The sequence below is a fragment of the Mus musculus genome, chromosome 2 (genome assembly GCF_000001635.26).
Source record: "Mus musculus strain C57BL/6J chromosome 2, GRCm38.p6 C57BL/6J".
Classification (NCBI taxonomy): Eukaryota; Metazoa; Chordata; class Mammalia; order Rodentia; family Muridae; genus Mus; species Mus musculus.
The window spans coordinates 153,874,817-153,898,572 of NC_000068.7; the positions used below are offsets into that span (position 1 = coordinate 153,874,817).

A 23,756-nucleotide genomic window follows, 5' to 3' on the forward strand; every position below is an offset into this window, starting at 1 on the left:
GAGAGAGTTCTCCTTCCAGAGAGCTACAGATACTTGAGTGGAAACAGCCCAGTTCCAGGGTCTCTCAGCAGTTGGCAGCCGTGCTTGCATACGTGGCAGATGCATCCCACAGGGGGATGGAGACACTTGACAAGGCGATGTTTGCAGGGAAAACACTTGCAACCACAAGCAAACTGGCCGCTCCCTGGCTCCTGCTTCATGGTCCGCAGGCTGCAGTGGGGGAGCCTCATAAAGCAGCTGTGCCCTTGCCTTCCAAGCAGACCATCTCGAGGCTGAGCATCCGCTGTCTTCAGAACCTCTGAGGTAGGAATGAGCTGCGGAGCTGCTTCTCCCTCTGGTCCCAGGGGATGCCATCTTCTGCTACTCCCTTGCAACTGACTCCGCCTGTCCCTGGCTTTGCAGGGAACACTGACCAGTGCCATATTGATGGGTTTCAGCTAGCCCTAATTGCATTCCTGCAATGGGGGTGAGACCCCTCTCTCCCAGAACTGGGTACACATGTTATCTTTAGGCTGGTCTGGTCTCAGGGGAGCTAGGCCACCCTCAGGCCATTCTTCATTTGGCTAGATTGACACAGAGATGGGAGTTGTCATGGGTCCTCCCTGGTAAGATCTAGATAGCTGAACACGAGGTTAGTTTGGCAGAATGGGCTGGACATTTGACTCTATATAACTGGACTGTAGGGTACTAAGGCTGAGTTGTTTCTGCACTTGCAGATAACTGCCTTCCATTCCCCATCTTGACCTCACCTTCTGATACTGCTTGGGTCTTGCTCCCCTACCTGCCCTGCCCCACCCCCATTTCTGTCTGCTGTGCCAATTCAGGAAAGGCTACATCCTCTCAAGGCGGGTGCAGGTCTTGGCTAATTTTAGACTCTCTCATGGTTTCTTACAAAGCAGGTCATTCCCAAAACAGAAATGCAAATTGTATGTGTTTGGGGTTTGGAGCAGGGCTCTGACCATCACTCAACCTGGGTACAGGCTGGGCTGAGACGTTAATGCCCGAGGGTGGGACGGACATTCTGGTCCAGCTCCCTGATACTTGTCTCTACTCTGGCCCACAGATCCTGGTGCAGCAGCTGGGGCAGCCATGGCTAGGGCATGCAGTCTAGGCCTGCTTCTGCTGCTGTTGCTGCTGCTGCGGACTGTAGTCACTGTCTCCTTGCCTGTCATTGTGGTCCGACTCAACAAGGCAGCATTGGATTATGGTAAGAGACCTGCCAACTTGCCACCCCGTGTGCTGGTGAGAGCCAGGTTTGAATGAATACAAGCATCTCAGAGGAATGTGCGTTTTTAATTGTTGTGCCGCTTGGCATGGGACCCAGAGCCTGGTGCATGCTGGGAAAGTGCTCCAACACTGAGCAGAATCCTAGCCCTTGTGATGCTGGTATTACAGGTGTACCAGGGGAGAACCTGGGTTTGTAAGTGTCACTGTGTCCTGCTGCCCAGTAGCTAATTAGGGAGTCTGTGGTGATCAGTAATATGAAAGTGCAAATGTAAACACACAGTTGTGAGCTTGTGTCTTGTGTGGGCATATGCTTAAAAACAACAAAACAAAACAACCCCCCTCAAAAAAAAAATCAAGATTTATTTTTAAACATTAAAAAAAAACAAAGCAAAACTGAGACAGAGTCTCCCTTAGGCTAGCCTTGAACTCTCAGTCCTCCTGCCCCAGCTCCCTGATTGCTGGTATTGTAGACATATGCCTGTCCCTGGACCTAGATCAGCTAACTTGAGTGGCTGACTTTATAACTGTGAGTTCTTGTGAGTTTGGAGTGTCAGGGGGATGTGATGTGAGTGCTGGGGAGGCTATGTGCCTGTGGTGTGTGTCTGAATGTGCATGCACAGGTGTGGTGTGTACCTCAAGTGCACACATGAGCTTGTGTGGTATCTGTGCTCACACATGGACCGAGGAGAGGCATGTCAGGGCAGTAAGTCAGGGACATTCTGAAGTTGGATCTCTGCGGGGCCCAGCCCCTCGGGGGTTGGGGGACACAGGTCTCTCCCCTGTGGCTTTTCTTCTAGGTGTTTTCAAGTCCTACCCTCTCCCATGGGAAAAGGTACACTGAGGAAACTGAGGCCCACAGGGAAGGACAAAGTCGCAAAGGCCAAATATCCCATCACAGAAATCTTTATTTCCCACCAGCTGCCTCTCAGAAAACTTTTGGGGTTCCATCAGTGGGATCTGGAGACGCTTGCACAAAGATCAGACTCGAGTTGATTAGAATGTGAGGGACTCCATCCAGACCAGAGAAGGGACTGTAATGGCCAGAGCACAAAGCGGCGAGCCAGCAGCTTGTCTCAGGGCACGTGCACAGCTCTCTGGGACCTTGCATCCGGGCAGATGGACAGACACGGAAAGTGATCAGTGATCCATGACAGTATGATCCACACATGGCAGCAATGGATGCCTGGGACCTGGATCTGAGGATGGCCTCCTGGGGTATCTGCCCTGCCCTTTGCTTGTTTTGTACAGGGCTCCTTTGTCCCCAAGCCTTCCTGGCTCATCTGCCCGTGTTTGTTCACAATGGGTGGAAACCTGGCAAGAAACCTATGCAGCCCACAGCGCTTCTAAACCTGGATGGGTGGTTTCCCATGGATTCCTCCCCACGTTACCCTGCAAGCCCCAGAGTTTAGGCCCTGTGCCAGGGAGCACTGTGAATGGAGTCCGCAGTCCAGGTGTGAGTCTCAGCTCAGCCAGGCTGGAGTGCACATCGTGAGCATGGAGGCCATGACCTTTCTCCTCTCTGCTTGGAGAAACGGAGGCTCAGATGGGAACAAAGAGTTTTCATTATGCTAGTGAGTCTGAGTCAAGTTCTAGCCTCATGGCTTCGTCTCATGCTTCCTTCTAGAGCCCTCAGCTCTCTGTTTTATTCCATCGTCTTCTGTAGCTGGGGCCTACCAGCATAGGTGAGGGGGAGTCATCAGATTCAGAGACAGGCCACTGTATCCAGACCTGCTTTTCTCTCAGCCATGTGTCCTCACTTCTCTGTAAACTGGGCCTAGGAATAAAAGAAAGTGCTCAAAATAGTGCTGGGTACACCTGGAGCACTGTATGGGGACAGCCACTGTTCTTATAAAGGCCCGCAGCACCGGCATGAGGAGCATGCATGTACACCATTTACAGTGTCCCCAAGAGATGAGCATTGTAATCAGTGCCCATGTCGCAATGGGGAAAGTGTGGCATGGAGCATCCCTGCAGGCAGTAAACAGTAGGGCTGGGACCTGCATCCAGCACCTGGGTACATGTGATCAGGATGAGGCTGTCCCTTCTGTCCCCTCCCAGGGGATGCCTCTCAGATTCCAGGATTGGTTAGTGATTCCTTCAGGTCGGTGACTTGGGAAAGCTCTAGGAGCAACTGGCACTCACATTAAGCCTTGCAAGAGGACTAAGGATTTTACTGTATTGGAGGAACAGGTGGAGGAGGGGTGGGAGGGAGGGCATGATGAATCGGGTACATTGCATGGGCTAGCCTGGTGCAGCCCTTCTCCCTATGAGCCACTCCAAGCTTGTCTCATCTGGTACCTGCATGCTCCACCAGAAGGGCAGGACAGGTGATAGGTAGTGGGTTCTTCATGCTTGGTGGATCCAGGAACTTGACCTCACCCTGCCCTGACCCCACAGTGTCGGACATTGGGAAAGCCCCTCTCCAGCGGGCCCTGCAGGTCACTATCTCTGATTTCATGGATCCAAGTGGGGAGGTGCTTCAGTCTACCAGGTGAGTGCTCCCATCCTCCAGAGAGAGAGAGAGTGCTCCAGCTGCTGGCTGGAATGTTTGTCTGGCCAAACGAGTGGTGCTTTGGCTCACTTGGAGGGGGATCTTAAATGAGCTTTACTGGAGAGCCTCAGCTGGCAGTGGTCTGGACTATCAGATGAGCCCATGAGTCTACGGGTGAGTAAACCTCTCCAGCTCAGAAGGGCCTGTCATCAGGTGTGAAGTTGTAAGAAGACTTGGCAAATAGGGTCACCCGGTAACCCTGGGTTAGTTTATAAGTTTCTTCTCCCAGGGGCTCAGACTGTGGCCCTGGGGTCCATTGATCTGAGTATCAACCTCTTCTTCCAAATGCTTGTCACCAAATTTAAACACAATGACAATCCCAGCTCTATCCTCAACCCCTTAATGCATAAAGACCCAAAGGGGTGGAGACATCCCAAACTCAAACACAATGGCTACTGTGCCTATCCTTATGGGGATACAAACTGGCTATTGCAAGGGTTCTGAGTGTTCAAGAAATCTGTCTATCTTATTACCAACAAATCTATCTACTTACCTACCTATCAACTACAATCTTCTCTCTCTTTTTTTTCCTCCTGTTTTGTTGGTGACAGGGTCTTCCTATGTAGCTGAGGCTACCCTTTAACTTGCAATCTTCCTGTTCCTGAAACTTGGGGATCAAGGGCCTGACATACTGTGTCCAACTTATCATCTATAGTCAAAGACACCAGAACAGAGCATAGGTCAACACACCGGGAGCTTGGAACCAGCGGTTTGAGACTCCTCAGATAGGGCTGGAGTGCTGTTTTAGTATGTTAATGGCTAGGGCCTTAATAATGCACTGGATAGGGACACAACTGCCGAGGAGTTGCCCGAGGATCCTCACTATCCAGGAAGGCTGTGGCCGGATGCAGTAGGCTTAAAGTTGGGCTGTGTAGGGAAATGGTCTTGGATCCATATCACTCCAGGCTAAAATGAGGCATTTGAAAGTGGGGCCATATTCTGATATCTGAATCGTCTTAACCCTACCCCTTCCAACTGCTGGGCAGGGAGAAAATGACTTTCACTTACACAAAAAGGAAGTCTCTGGGAGTCACTGGGAGTTCCCAGAAGCTTGGAAGGAAGGGTGTTTTCTGTTGGTGAGGGCCAAAGGTGATACTAGAATCTAAGGCTAGAATACTCTGGGAATTTCTGAGTTGCAGGGACCTCAGCGTCTCTCTCCTGGATTTCAGGCTTACAGGGATATAGTCAGAACTGAAAGAAACACATCCGATCATCTCCCTATGTCCTGCCTGAGGCCAGACACCTCTGTTTGCCTTTGTATCAGCTGGGCGTCTTGCATGCCTCCTGTGCTTGAGAGCTTTTCACCTCCCTCTTGCAATGGTCTGCTCACCAGGAAGCCCTTCTTTATAGCATCAGCATGTGGGGTTGGCTCAGGGGAGCCTCCCTGGGGTTGGTTCTGTGCTTGACGGGAGTTCCCTTGTCCCTCGGGTTCCAACCCCACAGGGTTCAGATTCTGGATGCCCACGTGCCCTTCTTCTACTTGAAGTTCATTGCTGGTTTTGGGGTACATTTATCAGCCGCAGCCAATTTCACCATCAAAGTCTTTAGGTGAGTGAATCTCTTTTTCGGGGGGTGGGGAGGGGCAGGAGTTTCAGGGTCTCTCCCAGGGAAGAGCAAGGGGAGAGGGCTAACGGTATCTCCATGGCCCTTGTCACCCTCTGGGGGAGTGAGACAGGAGAGAACCCTGGAGACCTTGGTCCTGCCTTAGTCCTGTGCAGCTGGTGGAGATGTCTCCTGTCTCTTTATCTGACTTGAGATGAACCTTGCAGGCGACTGTGAGGGCTTTACTGAATTGATTTGATGCTTTAGTTACCTGGTATCTGTCCAGAAATTTGTCCATTTCGTCCAGGTTTTAGTTATGGTGTTCGGCCTCTTCCACAGTGCCAAGTACAGGAGAGGTGCTCCATAAATTATGTTAGCGGCGGCATCATTTCTCTGTTTCAGGCAGCTTCTGTGTAACTGCATTTAATGCTAACTTCGTGCATTGACATTTCAAGGAATCCTTTGTCTTTATTGTTTTGCCCAAGCACTGTGAGGTTAAGCTGCTCCTCAGTGCTGTAATGTTAGGGTGCTCCTTAGTGTTATGATGGTGAGTGCTCCTTAGTGCTGTGCTGTTGGAGTGCTCCTCAGTGCTGTGATATAACGAGTGCTCCCTGGCCCTGTAATGGTATGAGTGCCCCGTGTCATTGTGATGGTATGAGTACCCCATGGCACTGTAACATGTACCTCCCAGTGCTTAGATATGTTAGGGGTGCTCTCCGTGACTGGGCACAGAGCTGGTGTTCTCACAAAATGAGATTTTGGAGAGTTCAGCACAGTGCTATGAAGCAGGCACCACCAGTTTCCTGTCCGTTTCACAGAAGGGAGAGCTGAGGCTCACCCCGGTTAGTGTCTGGCCCAGAGCCCTGTCACAGGAGTCACAGGAAGCCCGAATCATACTCATGTCTGTGCTGTGACTCTGAGTGGGGGGCTCTGGAGGGTTGACCCAGGCTGGGGGATCCGTGCAGTCTCTCTACACTGGGATGGGCTCAGGTCTGTCTTCCTGCAGTGTCCCAGAGCCCATGGAGCTGGTGCTGCCTGTAGACTTGCTGGCTGATGTGCACGTGGCCCGGGACTCTATTGGGACCCTTGTGCTCAGCGTCCCTGCCTGCTCTTCCATCTTCAGTCCAGCCGGCATGCTGGATGGCAGTATCAGGTAGGTTTGTGGGAGCACTGGGTCTCAGGCATTCCTGGTACCAAGCACTGTTACTTGTGTTTCTTACTCAAGCCTTCATCCAATGGCAACAAAGGACCAAGGAGATTCTGTCATCACACCTGTTCCATGATTTAGCCCAGTGAAGCTCTGAGAGGATCAGGGGCTTGCCTGATGCCTGCATCTTGGTCACTTCCCTGTATCAGCTACCAGTGCACACTAGCCAGTCTCCACTTGTCTTTGGGATGATATGAAGCCACTCGGCCTGGCTGTTGGGTCCCTTACAGGCCACACCTCCCTGCAGAGGTGGAGAGTACAGGCTTGGGAGGTGGGGTAGGACCAGCCAAGCTCTCTGTGTCAGGTGGCTGATCAAATCAGCATCTTAGGCTAACAGCAGCTCCCACCTCCAGCTGTTTTGTGGATGCCGCTCTTGGACCTTCACAGACGTCATCTCCATGAGCTCCACATTGTCTGACCAGGGGTGTGCTAGGGTCCCATGCCACAGGAAGTAAGTGGAGGTTCAAAGTACAGGTGATTCAAGGCAGATGGACTCACCATCCCATTGCTTGGGTCCCTCTTCCCACCCACCACCATTCCTGCTCTTTCCTTAGCGTCTTCCACTCTATGGTGGCCAAGCACTGGGAAGTCCTGAAAGAGCTGCATCAGTCCCACAAAGCTTGACTTTTTCCCCAGAGAGCAGCGAATGCACAGAATCCCACCCATGCTGAGTCCCTCCTGGCTGCAGAAGGGAACCAGGTCATATAAACACACAGAGATAGCTTTTCCTCTAAGAGTGAAGAGGCTGTGGCTGAGAGCAAACCAAAAGAGCCACAGGTTCCTCTGGGCCACTGTTGAGAAACACCAGCATATACCGGTGCCTTGTTCAGAGGTCCAATGCTAAGCAGATGCTCTTCAAAGCATCCCTGGCACTGAAGCCAAAGCGACAAGGAGACCTGGGACTCCAGATCTACTCCCTACTCCTACCCACCTGAGCAGCCCGGGAGCCAGCTGGCTGAGGACATGGCCACAAAGGGCTTTTTCAAGGTCCAATCTCTGTCTTCTGTCCCCCCAAGCCTGGCCTCAGTTATCACCGTTTTGGCTGCTTCCAACCCTTGAGAGGAAGGATACCGTCCTCTGAGACTCATGCTCCTTCGCTGTGGGCGAGGGGACCACTGTTCTAACACTGCCTGGAGCATGGCATGATCTCAGATGGGCATCTCTGGACTGCTGACTGAGGACAGAGACTTCTGCCCCAGCTGTCTGTGTGGTTCAGCCAAGATCCATGCCCAGGGAACTCAGACACTTTCTGTGTCACTTCCACAGTACCTCCCAGGAGCTGCTCGACCGGGTGCAGGAGCACATCAAAGCTGACCTAAACAACAAGGTAAGGGGCTTCTGGTACATGGCTTAGCTTGGAAGGTCTGAGGCATGAGTGGTGGGGCTTCAGGCTCTGGGGGAGGGGCATTGTATCTTTTTTTGTTTTTTGTTTTTTTGGGTTTTTTTGTGACAGGGTTTCTCTCTATAGCCCTGGCTGTCCTGGAACTCACTTTGTAGATCAGGCTGGCCTTGAACTCAGAAATCTGCCTGCCTCTGCCTCCCAAGTGCTGGGATTAAAGGCGTGCACCACCACTGCCTGGTGGGCATTGTATCTTGATGTGCATCTGTGTGTATGTGCTCCAATGCATGTAAGTGTACATGTGTGCAAGCTCGTACATGCATGTATCCAAGTATGTGATGGTGACCTCAGCTCCCTCCCCTCAGGCTGTGTAATGGACAGGCCAGCCCTGGGTGAGAGAACTGATGTGTGAGAGGAATTTAGAAGTGGCGACTGCAGAGCTAGTCTGTTGCCATGGTTGAAATTGTAGGTCTGATCATTGCATGCAGCTAACTTGGTGAGAGACGATTCCTGAGCCCTGAGCCCCACTGCCAGAGTAGACTCTTCTTCCCTAGCCTCGCTCAGCCCAACCATAAGGGGCAGCAGCAGAAGTCATATCTACCTAGTGTGTGTCATTTCCACCCCGGAGGTAATGGCAGTATTCACAGGCTATGAGCGCCTTGGCCTGTTCCTCTCCAGCTGTTGGCAGCTTCTCTCACCTCCTCAGCACCCTAAGAGGGGTGGAAAGCCAGTCACTTCAAGGAGGAAAAGGAAGGGACCCAGGCTTGGTTCTGCAGCCTGGGAGGCCTCTGAGGGGCGATGACAAGGACCTGCAGCCATGCTGTTCCTCACCCACACATCTAAATGGCCCTCACCACAGCTTCTTTTCTTTTGCCACAGCTGTGCTTGCATGTCTATGGCCTGGTCCAGGATCTCAATGTTCACTTGGGCACTTTAATCGGTAAGACCTGGAGCCCAGGGAATGGGAGGGCTGGGCCATTGGGCCCTAAGAACCTTCAAAGATGCCTCCCTGTGCCTGGAGATGGTGTTGCCTTCATTGCTGGCTTCTGATTCTTTTTTTTTTTTTTTAATTTTTTTTTATTAGGTATTTTCCTCGTTTACATTTTCAATGCTATCCCAAAGGTCCCCCATATCCACCCCCCCAATCCCCTACCCACCCACTCCCCCTTTTTGGCCCCGGCGTTCCCCTGTACTGGGGCATCTAAAGTTGGCAAGTCCAATGGGCCTCTCTTTGCAGTGATGGCCGACTAGGCCATCTTTTGATGCATATGCAGCTAGAGACAAGAGCTCTGGGGTACTGGTTAGTTCATATTGTTGTTCCACCTATAGGGTTGCAGTTCCCTTTAGCTCCTTGGGTAATATCTCTAGCTCCTGCATTGGGGGCCGTGTGACCCATCCAATAGCTGACTGTGATCATCCACTTCTGTGTTTGCTAGGCCCCGGCATAGTCTCACAAGAGAGAGCTATATCTGGGTCCTTTCAGCAAAATTTTGCTAGTGTGTGCAATGGTGTCAGTGTTTGGAAGCTGATTATGGGATGGATCCCTGCATATGGCAATCACTAGATGGTCCATCTTTTTGTCACAGCTCCAAATTTTGTCTCTGTAACTCCTTCCATGGGTGTTTTGTTCCCATTTCTAGGAAGGGGTAAAGTGTCCACACTTTGGTCTTCATTCTTCTTGAATTTCATGTGTTTAGCAAGTTGTATCTTATATCTTGGGTATCCTAAGTTTCTGGGCTAATATCCACTTATCAGTGAGTACATATTGTGTGAGTTCCTTTGTGATTGGGTTACCTCACTCAGGATGGACTCCAGGTCCATCCATTTGCCTAGGAATTTCATAAATTCATTTTTTTAATAGCTGAGTAGTATTCCATTGTGTAAATGTACCACATTTTCTGTATCCATTCCTCTGTTGAGGGGCATCTGGGTTCTTTCCAGCTTCTGGCTACTATAAATAAGGCTGCTATGAACATAGTGGAGCATGTGTCCTTCTTACCGGTTGGGACATCTTCTGGATATATGCCCAGGAGAGGTATTGCGGGATCCTCCGGTAGTACTATGTCCAATTTTCGGAGGAACCACCAGACTGATTTCCAGAGTGGTTGTACAAGCTTGCAATCCCACCAACAATGGAGGAGTGTTCCCCTTTCTCCATATCCTCGCCAGCATCTGCTGTCACCTGAGTTTTTGATCTTTGGCTTCTGATTCTAAGTAGTGCTCTCTTTTCAATTAATCTAAGAGAAAGGAGGCCCATGGTAAGGACACTGATCCAGGACTCTCCAAAAACACATGGTTGTTCACAGAATTTGGCAACCTCCACATGCCAGAACCAACTCTGTGATTCTAGAATCTACCAAGTGCCAAAAATTAAAATAAAACCAAACGGCTAATCAATGAGCGTTACTGTTGGAGAAACTAAGCCCTGTTGACTATCAGGATCTAGAGCCATTCCCACTGTCAGAGCCTCAGTGTTTTTGGGGACAGGTCCTCAGAGTTTGGGGGGGGGGACCTTCCTGTACCATCGCAGAATGGCTGGTGAGGTGACAAGCCTCTCTCTCTCTCTCTCTCTCTCTCTCTCTCTCTCTCTCTGTGTGTGTGTGTGTGTTCTCTCTGTGTGTTCTCTCTGTGTGTTCTCTCTGTGTGTTCTCTCTGTGTGTTCTCTCTGTGTGTTCTCTCTCTCTCTCTCTCTCTCTCTCTCTCTCTCTCTCTCTCTCTCTCTCTCTCTCTCTCTCCCCCTCCCTCTCCCTCTGTGTGTGTGTGGTGTGTACTGGAGTTTCGGGCCTAAGGCTTGCCTTGGCTATCCTGATGTGGGTTGTAGGCATGAGAATGTATGCCTTTTACTTGGATACTTGGATGCTTGGTCTACAGATCTCTTGAAAAAGACACATACGTGCCCATCCCCATGGGGACTGCATGATTGTTAGTTCTGAGTTCTGAGCCTTGACAATGAAAGAAGGAGGTGGGTAGGAGGAAGGGAAAAGAAAGAGGAAGAACAAGAAAAAGGAGGAGAAAGAAGGAAGGATGAAGGAGAAGAAGAAGGAGGAGAAAGAAGAAGAAGAAGAGGAAGAGGAAGAAGAGGAAGAGGAAGAAGAAGAAGAAGAAGAAGAAGAAGAAGAAGAAGAAGAAGAAGAAGAAGAAGAAGAAGAAGAAGAAGAAGATGGTTATTGCTGTTGTTGCTACTGATGAGCTGAACTGTGTGAAAGCCGGGCCAGTCTCTCACTGGGATACTTTTTGAAACTGGATGGAAATGCCTTGGTGTGCAAAGAGCCGAGTGCTTATCCACAAACTCCAACAGTCACAGATCCATCCCAGTGTTCCTCACTGTCCTCACAACTGACCTGCGCTACTGTTTGAGGACATTGTGAAGTATCTGTATGGCTTCCTAGACAAGTTGTGGTAGAATCTGAAGGTTAGAGAGCAGGACTGTAACATCTTCCTAGGCACAGGCACCAGTAATTGAGGCCTAGTAGCAGAAAGCATTACATGCTGACTCAGGGACATCTTATTTGCTTCAAACCCTGTACAATCTTTTCCTTCATAGAGCCCATGCAGCCAAGGTTTGCCAAGGGCATTATCACCTTCCTCATTAGCTATTTCAGAGCTTCATCTGTTTGAGGCCCACCAGCTTTTCCCTGACTCTGGCATCCTTCCCATGACACAGTGACTCACTTTGTCAGTCTGAGCTGCCGCAAGGATGCTCAGTTGATACAAGCAGGGGCAGTGTGAAGGTTGGGGATGGTCAGAGGATCCAGAGTCCAGGGACACAGGGCAGGACCTAACTGTACCTGCAACAGGTTCTTTAGGAGGTAGATAGGCTCTGCTGTCATCTGCCCGGGTTGTGATAGGAAAGCATGGCTTAGAACTATGTCCTCTGAGGTAACGAGCCCAGGCTGCTGTTCCCTTCTCACACAGCCATCCACTACTCTGCCCACTTTCAAGTCACCTTGTCTCCTTGACTTCTCCTCTCCACCTAACCTCCACATTGCCTTAAATGGGAGGCAGCAAGAAGCTGAGGCAACTGGACTGGACTCAAAGGGCACACATTGGAACTTAGTCACACTGCTCCCATGCTGCGAGACCTTAGGGAAGTCACTCATCTCTGCGAGCCACACCGTTCTACCCAGAAATTAGGGCTGAGAGTTCCCAGTGCTCACATGTGTTGGCCTTATGAAGCAGCTTGTGTTCAGGGGCTGGGGTCTGACAGGCTTAATAGGCAAGCGTGTGCTCTTCCTCTTCTTCAGCAGGCTGCCCTGTGTTTGTGTTTATTCCAAAGACCAGCTCTTGCCTTTGTCTTTGGTGAGTTAAAAACATCTAACAAAGGGGTTCTAAGGGGCCAGCCCTGGAGGATGATGGAGTGAGGCTTGCACACCTGGAGTGAACAGTGGGAGAAGCTGTGAGCTCTTTATTGTATTGAAAAGATGTGTATTGTAAATTGGTGATGTAGGATTATATGCGTTTACAGTATATAAAGTGATGCCCTAATTTGTAGATGTAATATGGAATAGTTAAAGCAAGCTCATTAATATATTCATCACCTCAAATATATACAGTCTATTAAAAAGCACAGCTTACCTTGGAGGTGGAGGTGCATGCCTTTAATCCTAGGGTTCAGGAGATGAGGCAGGTGGATCTCTGTGAGTTCAAGGCCAGCCTGGTCTACAGAACTAGTGCCAGGACAGCCAGGGCTGCACAAAGAAACTGTCTTAAAAAAACCAAAAACCAAACCAAACCAAACCAAACCAAACCAAACCAAACCAAACCAAACCAACCAACCAACCAACCAACCAACCAACCGACCAATCAACCAACCAGAAACAATAGCAACCACCACCACCACCACAACAACAACAAAAAACAAAGCACAGCTCAAAGGGGTGTATCGGCTAGTCACATGTTTCTAGAAGGCTGTGTAACAAAAATGTCTTTTACTGTGGTATAAGAAAATATTGAAAAAGAAGCACACCTGGGCTCCTGGGCTCCTGGGCTATATTTTTCCATTTTGTAAATATCAATATGACCTTAATATTCTATTCATTTTTTAAAAACTGTGGTAATTTGATCTTTGTGGTGTCCAGTTCTCTGAGTGTTGACAATTGCAGGACAGTCTACTAGTCTCCAAATCCCTTCTTGTTGCTCCTTCCACTTTGCCTCCAAACTGTGTGACCCACTTATAGACAAGGAAGGGAACCATACTATGTTGCTATCACAATAAAAAACTTCAAAATATTAGAGAAAATAAAATTAAATCTAGGTGAGACAAGAAGCTGAATGGAGATATATACTTATATATTTACCAATATGTCTTTGTATGTTTTAGTACATATATATTTTCATATAAAATAAATATTAAATATATTATCACATGCCTAAGTATAACAAAACTATACAAAGCATATAACACATACCCATAATTGATATTTTATAATGGGCACATACATATATATGAATAGATATTAAAATATATATGCATATCCATACACATAACTATATCCCTGAAAACCTGGGCCACTGGGCTAGTGGGATAGCTCAGCAGTTAGGAGGACTGACAGATCTAGAGGACCTAGGTTTGATTCCCAGTGCCCACATGGCACACACATGTACAACTGTTACTTCCGTTCTAGGGAATTAAACACAACATCTTTTTCTGGCCTCCACAGGCTCGAGGCACACAGACATACGAGCAGGCAAAACCATTTATACATATAAAAAATAAAATGATTAAAATCCCTGGGCCCTCCAGGGCTTTGAGGGCGGCTCTCTGGCTTGACCTGGGCTCTCAGTTAGAGGACCTCTGGTCTCTGGCCTGCCGTGCCTGCAGCCATCTCTGGGCTTGTGCTGCCGACCTTTGCAAGTTTCCCAGGCAGAAGACTCTGACCGGAGAGGACACTTACACCCCAAGCTCCTGCGCTCTGCTTCCCTGAGGCTCTGTATGAAGTTAGATCTGTAATTCCTTGCTCTGACATTTTAGTTCCTGAAAGGAGACACATGATTATATGAAGAGACCTAAGTTTCGGGAGCAGACTGACTTGTGTATGTAGTCTGGGACAAGAATGAGCTGGCCAAACTGTGTGTGTGTGTGTGTGTGTGTGTGTGTGTGTGTGTGTGTGTGTGTGTGTGTGTGAAGTAACTTTGGTGAGCTCTGTGTTGATGGAAAAAGAGGCGGTGGAAGCTACTTGTCTGGCTGAACTCTCCTTTTTTCCTGTGTCCCCTTCTTGCCCCCATTTGATGTTACTCCTGCCTGGACTGAGCCTTTGCCCTCTGTATTTTGGGCTCAGTGGTCTTTCACTCATTTGAAACGTTAGCAAACATACCTGTTAGAATTGTGTGAACCAATCAATAGGTGGAAAAGTTGTCAGTAACTTGCTGGCTTAGTGAGGGACTGGTGCTCAATGCTTTTCTGTTTTCATGAAGGCCTCAGTCCTGTGGGCCCTGAGTCCCAGATCCGCTACTCCATAACCAGCATGCCCACCATCACCAGTAACTATATATCCCTAGATATCGGAGTAAGTACCTCCTGGTCAGCCTGCTGCTGGCATCGTTGGTGTCCTGGGAGGGTCCTAAGACGGTAGAGGGTGAAGGGAGGAAGGTGGCTGGTACTCCAGGTGGGACTGTAGCCTTTACAGGTGCCCTGGAGCCCTGGGTCTGTTACAGGCCCTTGGTTCCTGATGTCCTGCATGTATGCTCCTGCCTCTATCCAGGCCATTCTCTCTCTTCTTGGCAAACCCATCCTCCTGCCTATGCATGGTGCTCACCCCTTTGTGTTGCCATGGCCTTTGGGTGATGCAGGAGCCATGGCAACTGTGGGGCTCTCCCAGCACCTGTTTGACTGTGCCCTCCTGATGCTTCAGAAGGCTGGCTCTCTCAACCTGGAAATCACAGGGCAGCTGGTAAGGGCTGGGTCTGCCACCCTGGTCTTGTAGAAGGGCGCCCTGTAGCCTATTCTGGGGTCATGCTGTAGATGCAGAATCATGGGGAGTGGGCAGCAAGAGTGGGGGCTACAGGATGGCTGTTGGAAGGAACTTGTGGGTGAGGAACCCTACCCATGAGGCCAAGCGGTGGCCTTGACTGTGAAACTGCCTCAAACCCTGCCATGACGGGGCCTGATTTCAGAATTCGAAGAACAATCCTCTGAACACCTCTGTGCTGGGCCAGCTCATCCCTGAGGTAGGTGACGTTTCTGCTCTTTGTAGGCCAGAGCCTCAGCAATTGGAGTGGGGATTTCATGGGCTCCATCTACCCTGAGCCCATGATGCTTGAGCAGTGGGTGGAGGAGGAGGTAGTGGTGGTAGTGGTAGTGGCGATGGTGGTGGTGGTGTCAGCACCTGCCATTTAACCCTCTCTCCTCTGCCCATCTCAGTCAGCTAGACTCCGTCCTCTCTGCGTCTGCCTATAGTCTACTGAGCCATTTTTCTTTTCCTGTTCCCTCCCTGCCTGTAAGATCTAGCTCAGAGTCAGTGGCACACACCTGTAATGGCAGAACCTGGGATCGGGAAGATCACTGGCTCAAAGCCAACCTGGGTGTATAGCAAGCTCTTGCCTTGAAATCAAACAAAGCGGCAGCTTAGGCATCCCCTCTGAGAAGCTCAAGTCTGGCCCAGGCCTGGGCTGGAGTCACCTCTGAGCTTAGTTGTGACTAGAGGGTGATAGCTTCTTAACGGCCAACATGGAACACTGAGAAGCAGGAACCCATGCTACCCTCTTCCCCTTTGATATCCCAGGTGGCTCACCTGTTCCCTGAGCCTACACCACTGGTACTCAAGGTGCAGCTGGGTGCCACACCCGTGGTCACTCTCCACACCAGCAACTCCACTCTCCAGCTGCAGCCCTTGGTGGAGGTCTTTGCTGCACCCTCGAACTTAGCCTTGCAGTTCCTTTTCTCCCTGGATGTGGTGAGTGACGGCCAGGTGGGGCTGGTCGGGTTAGGGTGACGCTTCTTGAGACCCCAACCTCACAGGCTTCTGAACTCTCCTCGTTTGCTTTGTTTTATCCACATCTATCTCCTGAACTTTCTAAGACATTCTGCCCCAGGACCTTGGCACATGAGGAACCCTCTGCCTGGGGCCCTCTCTCCCTTTGCTTTTGACCTGGCTGCTGCTGCTTCGTTTTCAGTTCTTAGCTTAAGTGTTGAAGCCTTGCTCAGAGCAGCCTTCCTGGGCCAGCCTGGGTAAGAAGGTCCCCATCACCCTCTGCCTTTGTGTCAGCCTCCACTTTTTGGAAAGCTCCTGTCTCTCGTTACTTCTGGAAGGATCCCAGGGAAGGGCCCCCACATGTCATCTTTACACCCTTGTTGCTTGTAAAATGCAGGTCTCAGTGAACTCCATAAACACATGGTTTGCCCCGGAGGGGGAGGGGTGGACGGGTCCATGACGTTCCTTCTCATTTGCTCTTCTCACGACGATGTACAGATGGTGAACCTGGACCTTCAGCTCTCTGTGTCCAAGGCGAAGCTTCGGGGGAGCACATCTCTGCTGGGGTGAGTGGGCCTTCTGACCCAGCAGTCTCAGCGTGCTCTCAGACTTAGTGAGGAGAGCCTCAGAGGAAGCTGGTCCTCCCTGACTTGACCCTCCCTGAGCCTGACCCTGCTTTTCTTCCAGGGGATTCCAGCTCTCTGTGGCCACCTCCAATGTGGGCTCTGTTGATGTGAGTGGGACACTGGGCTGCCTTAGGCCTTGGGAATGGACGTGGAAGCCCGAGAATGACACATACCCCAGTGCTGCCGTAACTGGGCTTCCCTGGGAAGCCTGGGGACAGGGACTTACCTGGTCTCCATCTGTCCCCACCTCCTTGCCTGTCTCTATGCCTGTGGGCAGGGGATTGACTCAGCTCAGCCCTCAGCCAGAGCTCATTGGTCAGTGGGACAGTGGGCACTGGCTAGTCCTTCATCATGTCACATGATCAGGTTCCTGCCACCGTGCACATGTTCTTCTGTCCCCATGCATCCATGGGATGTGAGTTAGTATACCCAAGCCTGCTACCAGGTGTCAGTTTGCCGTCATAACTTCCATCTGTCATCAGGCAGTCTGTTGGGCAGCCCTACTAGTGGTAACACTGATACGAGGTCTACAGCTCTCCCTGGGCTGCTTGATCCCCAAGGCTGATCTAGTTGGGGATTTGATTGGGGACTCAGCTGATGTGGGAGGTACACCCTCCCTCCTTTCCCTGATGCGTGTCCATCTCTATGTGTAACTGCGTTCTCTTGGTCTTCTCCGATGGCTGCTCCCCCCACCCCCACCCAACCCAACCCTTGGCCGTGGCTGCAGATGGATCAAGTACTCACACTCATAAGCACCGTATTCCAGAAACCCCTGCTGGATCATCTCAATGGTGAGTCTTACTCTCTACTGCTTGGCCCCTCTGGTGCCCCCTTGAGTCCACACCCTCTGTGCCTGTCCATGTCCCCAAGCCCTTCCAGGCTCAAAGTTTAAGGCAGTGGTCTTTGGGGTCCAACTGCCTTTGTCTCTTGGTACATATTTGTGTAGCCTATACCTGGTCTTCATAGAGCTCCTGATCCCACTTCAGTCTCCCTTCCATAGGATGAGGATAGTCCTGTATCCACTCTAGACCCCATAGTGTTCCCAAGCTGCCAGCACAGGGCTGGCTGCAGGTGGAACTTTTCCTGTAACTAACTTGGACACTTCTGTCTCTCTGCAGCTCTCCTGGGCATGGGGGTTGTCCTCCCCAGGGTGCACAATCTACATTATGTCCACTCTGAGGTCTTGGTCCGTGAGGTAAGGGACTTTGAGTGGCCAGGGAGCCTCTTTACAGGGGAGGAAGGGTCAACCCTCTGGGAGCTCACCCCTCATCTTTCAAGATCACACACCAAACCTTAACTATATTGAGATGGAGGAGTTAGGACTTGAGAGACTCTTTGTGCCTCATCACACCTCACACCAGAGATTTCAGGTCTTAAAGGTTCTTGTTCCTGTGTCCCGAGATGGGCTTGTGTCTAAGGTGAATAGTAGAGAGCTTCCTTACAGCTTGGCAGGCAACTCTGTAGCTGGGTGGGTGACCTAGGCAACTTCCTGAACCTTCTGTGATTATTGTCCCTGGGTCTGGAATCATAGGCCCAGCAAAAAATTCGTCCTGACACAGCCAACATGACATCTTATGATCCCTTTCTGTCTCACCCAGGTAACTCAGAGAAAATTCCCTAAACAGGCTGAGCACAGGAAAGGAAATGGGATCAAGGTCCAAAGTGGTACCTGTCCATGTCTGTCCAGGAGGAATGCTTACCCTAGCTCATTAAGAATGGTGGTCTTAATATTCTGATGAAGACAGATAGACCAGGGTCTGAGGAGATGGCTCAGTAGATAAGGACTTGCTGTGCAAATATGAATACTCTAGAGTCCCAGTATTCACACTGGTCAGGTCTGGTGGTTCACCTGAAAACCCAACACCCATGAAGCAGAGATAGGGGGTTTCTAGAGTGAGCTGGTTAAACTCATATATGAGCTCCAGGTTCACCGAGAAGCCCTGCTTTGACAAATAAGGCAGAGGGAGAGCAAGGAGGAAGATGTCAGATGTCTATCCCCAGCCTCCACAGACGTGAATGTGAATGTATGAAATGAATGCACACACCACGTACACTTAGACATGAAAAAAAGGATAAAAGAGAGAGACAGTCCACCACAGTGGGGTCAGAACTGTTGATGGGCATCGTCACAAAACGTGTCCCACAACAGCCCAATACGATAGAATTTTCTGCAGTGACTGGAATCAGCATTGTCCAAAGCTGTCACTTGGCACGTGGGCCTGTTGTATTGAGACTCTGCAAGTGAAGACACGAATTTTAATTTTTCAAATACTTAGCTGGCTATGGTGGTACATGCCTGCGATGGAGGCAAAAGGATTAGAAATTCAAGTCACCCTTTGCTATCAGAGAGATTGAGGCTAGTTCAAAGCCTTTTCTCCCCTCCCCTCATTAAAAAAAAAGTTGTGTTAGCCACAAGAGGTTAATGGTTGCCACACAGGACCATTGACCCTTGACTTTGAGCTCCTGTGGATGGGAGCTGGGTCTCATTTGTTTTTTAATGACTCCTTGGTGTCTACTCTAGGGCTTAGTGTGTCGTAGAGGCTCAATTGAAGTTTGCTAAATGAATGGTTGGATGGATAGGCTGATGATGTAGGAATGGCAAGCGGCTCTTAGGGGTGTTCATTTCAGCAGTGCAGTGGGGAAAGTATGAGAGGTGCAGGGGTGCCATCTCTGTTAGGGAGAAGGAGCCCAGTGATTCCTAGTCAGGAAACGGCAGTGGCACGTCCATGCCTGGAATGTGGAGCATGTGTTGGTCTCATGCTGGCCTGGCTCTTTTTAATTTAATTTTATTTTTTTACTTATTCACTTTACATCCTGCTCACTGCTCCCCTCTCAGTCACTCTTCCCACACTCCTTGCCCCTCTCCCTCCCCTTCTCCTCTGAGCAGTTGGGTCCCCCTAGGTATCCCCCCCCCCCAACCTGGCACTTCAAATCTCTGCTAGTCTAGGTGCTTCCTCTCCCACAGAGGCCAGGCAAGGCAGCCCAGCTAGTAGAACATATCCCACATACAGGCAACAGCTTTTAGGATAGCCCTCATTCCAGTTGTTTGGGACCCACATAACGATCATGTAGCAGCTGTACATCTGCTACACATGTGCAGGGAGGCCTAGGTCTAGCCCATGTATATTCTCTGGTTGGTGGGTCAGACTCCGAGAGCCCTAAGGGTCCAGGTTAGTTGACTCTGTTGGTCTTCATGTGGAGTTCCTATCTCCTCCAGAGCCTGCAATCCTTCCTCCTATTCTTCCATAAGAGTCTCCAATCTCTATCCATTGTTTGGCTGTGGGTGTCAGTATGTGTCTGAGTCAGCTTCTGGGTGGAGCCTCTTAGAGGACAACTTGCTCCTGTCTGCAAGCATAACAGAGTATCATTAATAGTGCCAGGGACTGGTGCTTGCCCATGGGATGGGTCTCAAGTTGGGCTGGTTATTGGTTGGCCATTCCTTCAATGCCATCCCCCGAGCCTGTATTTCTTGTAGACAGGATAAATTTTGGGTCAAAAGTCTTGTGGGTCGGCTGGTGTCTTTATTGCTCCACTGGGGTTCCTGCTTGGCTACAGGAGGTGGCTGGCCTGACTCTTGAGAGCTCTCGTTGCATTCCTTCATAGCCTTATGAGGTTTGTGCTGCTACTGAAGTGACAGAGTAAGAGACTGAGAGCCAGTGAGGTTTTGGCCTCTCCTGATGAGAATACTACCTAAAAGCAGGTTGAAGGTGCAGTCAGGGGTCCCCCAGAAACCTCCGAGTTTGCCTGTGATTTTCTTTTTGGTCTTCCAGGGCTATGTTGTGGTATCCAGTGGACTTGCCTACCAGCACTGAGCCAGAACCACAAGAGCCAGTTCCTCAAGAGGCTTTTGTCCCCAAGCCTGAGGACAGAGCCGCATCAAGTCATCATCAGCAAGTCAGCCAGCCTGTTTGGTCTGCTTCCCCTTTGCTGGACACCTGCGTCCCTCTCTTGTTTCCTCTCCTCTTCTTATGCCCCCTCCTGGGGAGGAGGCTACTGGATGTAAGCTGTGCAGACCTGCTTCCCTCAGCATTAAATGTCTTCTCTTGAGCTGCAACTCCCAACTGACTCTGTGTAACCAAGGCTAGCTCTTTGTGTACAGCCTGTGAGTCTTGGCTGTCCTCAGAGCCACCCACGCTGCTCCAGCGAGGAGGACCACAGGGACCTATTTCTGCTTACCATGCCTGTCACTTCTCACCTCCTTGTCTAGGAAGGTCCAGTTCTGAACAAGGACCCTGGAGAGTGATAAGGATGAATGCAAGGTTATAAGTAGTATATGACTATCCCGGCACTGCACCCCCTTCTGGAGGTATTCCAGCGAGGACGGAAGCATCCAGAGTCCCAGAGCTGGACAGACCCCCAGTTGTAATCTCCCTTGCATCTGAGAATATGTCCAGTTGTTTCCCCCTCAATTTACCAGCATCCTCTATGCCCATTTTTATCCCTGTTTTCAAAATTTCAGGTGGCATGTTCACAATCTTTTCAGGCACCTTCTGCTTTCTTGTCACAAGTGAGCTTTTTGTTCTAGGAAGCAAGACCTGCTTCTGGGCTCTGCTCTCAGGCACGCGTCTAACGCTTGTTCACTGGAGAGCTTCTGAGACCCGGTGAGGACTCATTGCCGCACGAGCTAGGCAGAGCAAGGGACTTGAGTACCTGCAAGCCAAGGCCTCGTGATCTTCTCCTCTGATAGGCTAATCTCTAAGCCACGGATTTCGTCCTGGCCGAACACAGGGCTCATGTTCTGTGTGTTTTCTCAGGGGAAGTAGAAGGTGCCTAGATTTTCAACATAAGCCAGCAAAATCTTGGGACAGGGTGGTGCTACCCCATCCATTCACCTCTTCCAAGGTTATCTGTAGTGTAAAGGGCAGCAGGGAGAGACCGGACTCAGCTCCATCTTGGTGAAGAGAGGATTCAGGGAGGTGAGGAAGAGCTAAGAGGGCAGGCGTCAACATCCTTCCTTGTGATTTCACCTGGGTACCATGCCTTTTATTGAGGGGTGGGGTTACTTGATTAATTAATTGATCAATTCTATATTTACTGAATAGGCTATACCCTAAGCTGGTTGTTTGAGGGGTTGGAGAGACAAAAATCTAAGATACAACCTGTGTTGGTAGCTTTTCTCCTCAGTGTGAGAAAAGACGTAACAAAAGCCACTTATGGGAAGAGAGTTTGATTCTGTTTTAAGTTTCAGGGAACTTTCCCATCTTGGCAGGCAAGGCATAGTGACAGGAACAGCTCCTGATGTGACAGAAGCCTGGGGCTGTCATTTCTTTACATGGTGGTGGCTGATAGGGAACAGAGAGCTAATCCAAACAGCCGTAGCTTTCAAGGCATGCTCCAAGTGGCCCAGGGACCATGACCCAAAGGTTCCATACCCTTTGAAACAGCATCAGTCAGGGACAAGTGTTCAAACTCAAGAGCCAGTGGGTGTTGAGAGAACATTTAGAGTTCACATTCAAGCCATAATGTAACCCAAGGCCTTAAGGAAGTTAATGCCATGGAGAAAGATTGCAAACTCAGCATGCAGGATCTACCCAACTGCCCACCCTTCCCCTCCACCCTTTCACTTCTTCATCATTTCTTCTAGTCACCCACACACCTGTATTTAGGCCAGGGTCTTACTATAATGTTTAGTTCAGATTGGCACTGAATTGATAAACTTCCTCTTGCCTTCTCTTTCCAAGTGCTGGCATTACAGGTAGTGCCACCTTGCCAGCCCAATCCACCTATTATTACAGCTATCAATGCATCTATCCACCTATCAATTCTTAAACCTTTACATTCATTTGTCCATTCATCCATTCATCCATCCATCCATCCATCCATCCATCCATCCATCCATCCACCCACCCATCATCTACCTGTTCACCTATCCATCTATTCGGCTAGCCACTCATCCTATCTGTCCATCCATCCACTCACCTACTCACCCATCCATTCATCCATCTACCTAAACTCTCCCTCCTTCCCTTCCCCACCAATTATCTTCCTTCCTACTAATTTATCAATCCATTTATTTCATTACTCTGTCATTCCCACTAGGCTTTGTATTAACAATGTACCTAGTTCTAGAACACGTTCCCTTGAGAGGAAAAGGATAAAACCAGTCAAACTCTCCTATCCAGAATGATGTTCATGGCCTCCCCCAAAGGAGCCCTAGGTGTCATCATTTAAGTATTCAATCAGGTCCTGCTGGGCACTGGCTGCTGTGTGTCCAGCTGCGTGGGTCCATCTGGGAGAGAGAACCATGGAGCACATCAACAGGAAGCCTCATCACCATGCTGAGCTTGAGGCTGTGTGATCTACAGGAGGCTCTTTGCTGTTCTGGGGCCGAGAGCAAGTACCAAGGAGCACCAGATTCAGAGGGCTTCATGCTTCCTTTCTGAGCAGAAATATCTGTGTGGCTGGCCAGGTCAGAGCTGTCTGGAGCTGCCAGGCACTCAGCAGACAGCAGCAGCATTGAGAGCCCATGGGCAAGTGACACAGAGAAGTGGCAGTGGTGTCATGGGCTGTGGCTTTGCCAGCTACAAAGGAGTTGTTACAGAGGATCTGGGCACTGGCCCTGTGATGTGGTGGCCTTTAGAGTGGATGAGTTACATGGATGGTGGAGGAGAGGTGTTGTCTAGTGTTGATGTGGAAAAGCTATAGAGGGGCCTTCGCAGGCTGAGACTGTAAGGTTCAGAAAGACCCTGTTCTGAGCCTGTTGCTGAGGAAAGCATCTCTCATGGTTCTCAATCACTTGCTGTGCGACTGGGAAATCGCTTGGCTTTTCCAAGTCTCAATTTCCCTATCTGTAAAACTGGGAGAATGCCAAAATGCCTACCTCACCTGGTAGCTTTGACGATTAGTCAACAACTCACGCAATGGCTGCCTTTTCCTGTGCACTGCCTTCAGCACCTACTCTGCAGACTCCCTTTATGGGGCAGTCCACAGCTCAGCACTATGGGCACTTCAGAGTGGAGCAGTGGCAAGATGCTGCATGCCACCATGGGGCAGAGGGCAGCTCAGTCTGGCTCCTCAACAAATAGGCCATTGTCTGGCATGGTTCCTGTTTGACTTTCACCCTGGAGCCCACACAGCTCCTCTGAGGCATTTGCTGTCCCTCTTTGCTCTCTGTGGCTATGCTCGCCTGATAGCCCCTGGTACCAGCTTTGATGTGGCCTCACGACTCCCAGATGATGGGTCCTGCAGCTTTTAGTCCTCAAGCCTTTTCCCAGGTCACTCTGATGTCCTTCAAGTGCAGACCATAGTTATCGGAGTAGACGAGCAGGGACTTCTTTCACATTTGATTCTCCACTCTGACCCTTCCCAGAGTTCAGCACACTGCATAGTAAGTTGCAGGGGATGAACGGCTTGC

At 50.1% G+C, this 23,756-nt stretch overlaps 1 protein-coding gene across 3 annotated transcripts; it reads left to right on the plus strand.

Moving 5' to 3' along the window:
• The first annotated feature begins 228 nt into the window (after positions 1–228).
• Positions 229–20,454, plus strand: Bpifb2 (BPI fold containing family B, member 2). Of its 3 annotated transcripts, NM_025631.3 has the most exons (16): positions 229–303; positions 1,064–1,207; positions 3,625–3,718; positions 5,222–5,326; positions 6,327–6,473; positions 7,794–7,854; positions 8,746–8,806; positions 14,281–14,372; positions 14,568–14,756; positions 14,980–15,033; positions 15,588–15,758; positions 16,275–16,342; positions 16,464–16,509; positions 17,130–17,193; positions 17,521–17,597; positions 20,173–20,454. In NM_025631.3, the coding sequence occupies exons 2-16, from the start codon at positions 1,090–1,092 to the stop codon at positions 20,212–20,214; spliced, it is 1,389 nt and encodes a 462-aa protein (NP_079907.2). In that variant the 5' UTR covers positions 229–303; positions 1,064–1,089; the 3' UTR covers positions 20,215–20,454. The 3 variants fall into 3 exon arrangements, with proteins under 3 accessions (NP_079907.2, XP_017174674.1, XP_006500070.1); XM_017319185.1 differs by lacking the exon at positions 229–303 and having other exon boundaries at positions 986–1,207; positions 20,173–20,449; XM_006500007.1 differs by lacking the exons at positions 229–303; positions 1,064–1,207; positions 3,625–3,718; ... (1 more) ...; positions 6,327–6,473; positions 8,746–8,806 and having other exon boundaries at positions 7,800–7,854; positions 20,173–20,449.
• Positions 20,455–23,756: the final 3,302 nt, after the last annotated feature.

Coding starts and splice junctions, on each gene's coding strand:
- Bpifb2 (NM_025631.3), top strand. CDS start 1,090: ATGGCTAGGGCATGCAGTCTAGGCCTGCTTCTGCTGCTGTTGCTGCTG. Junction 3,719..5,221: donor GAGGTGCTTCAGTCTACCAG/GTGAGTGCTCCC, acceptor CCAACCCCACAG/GGTTCAGATTCTGGATGCCC. Junction 17,598..20,172: donor CTGAGGTCTTGGTCCGTGAG/GTAAGGGACTTT, acceptor TTGGTCTTCCAG/GGCTATGTTGTGGTATCCAG.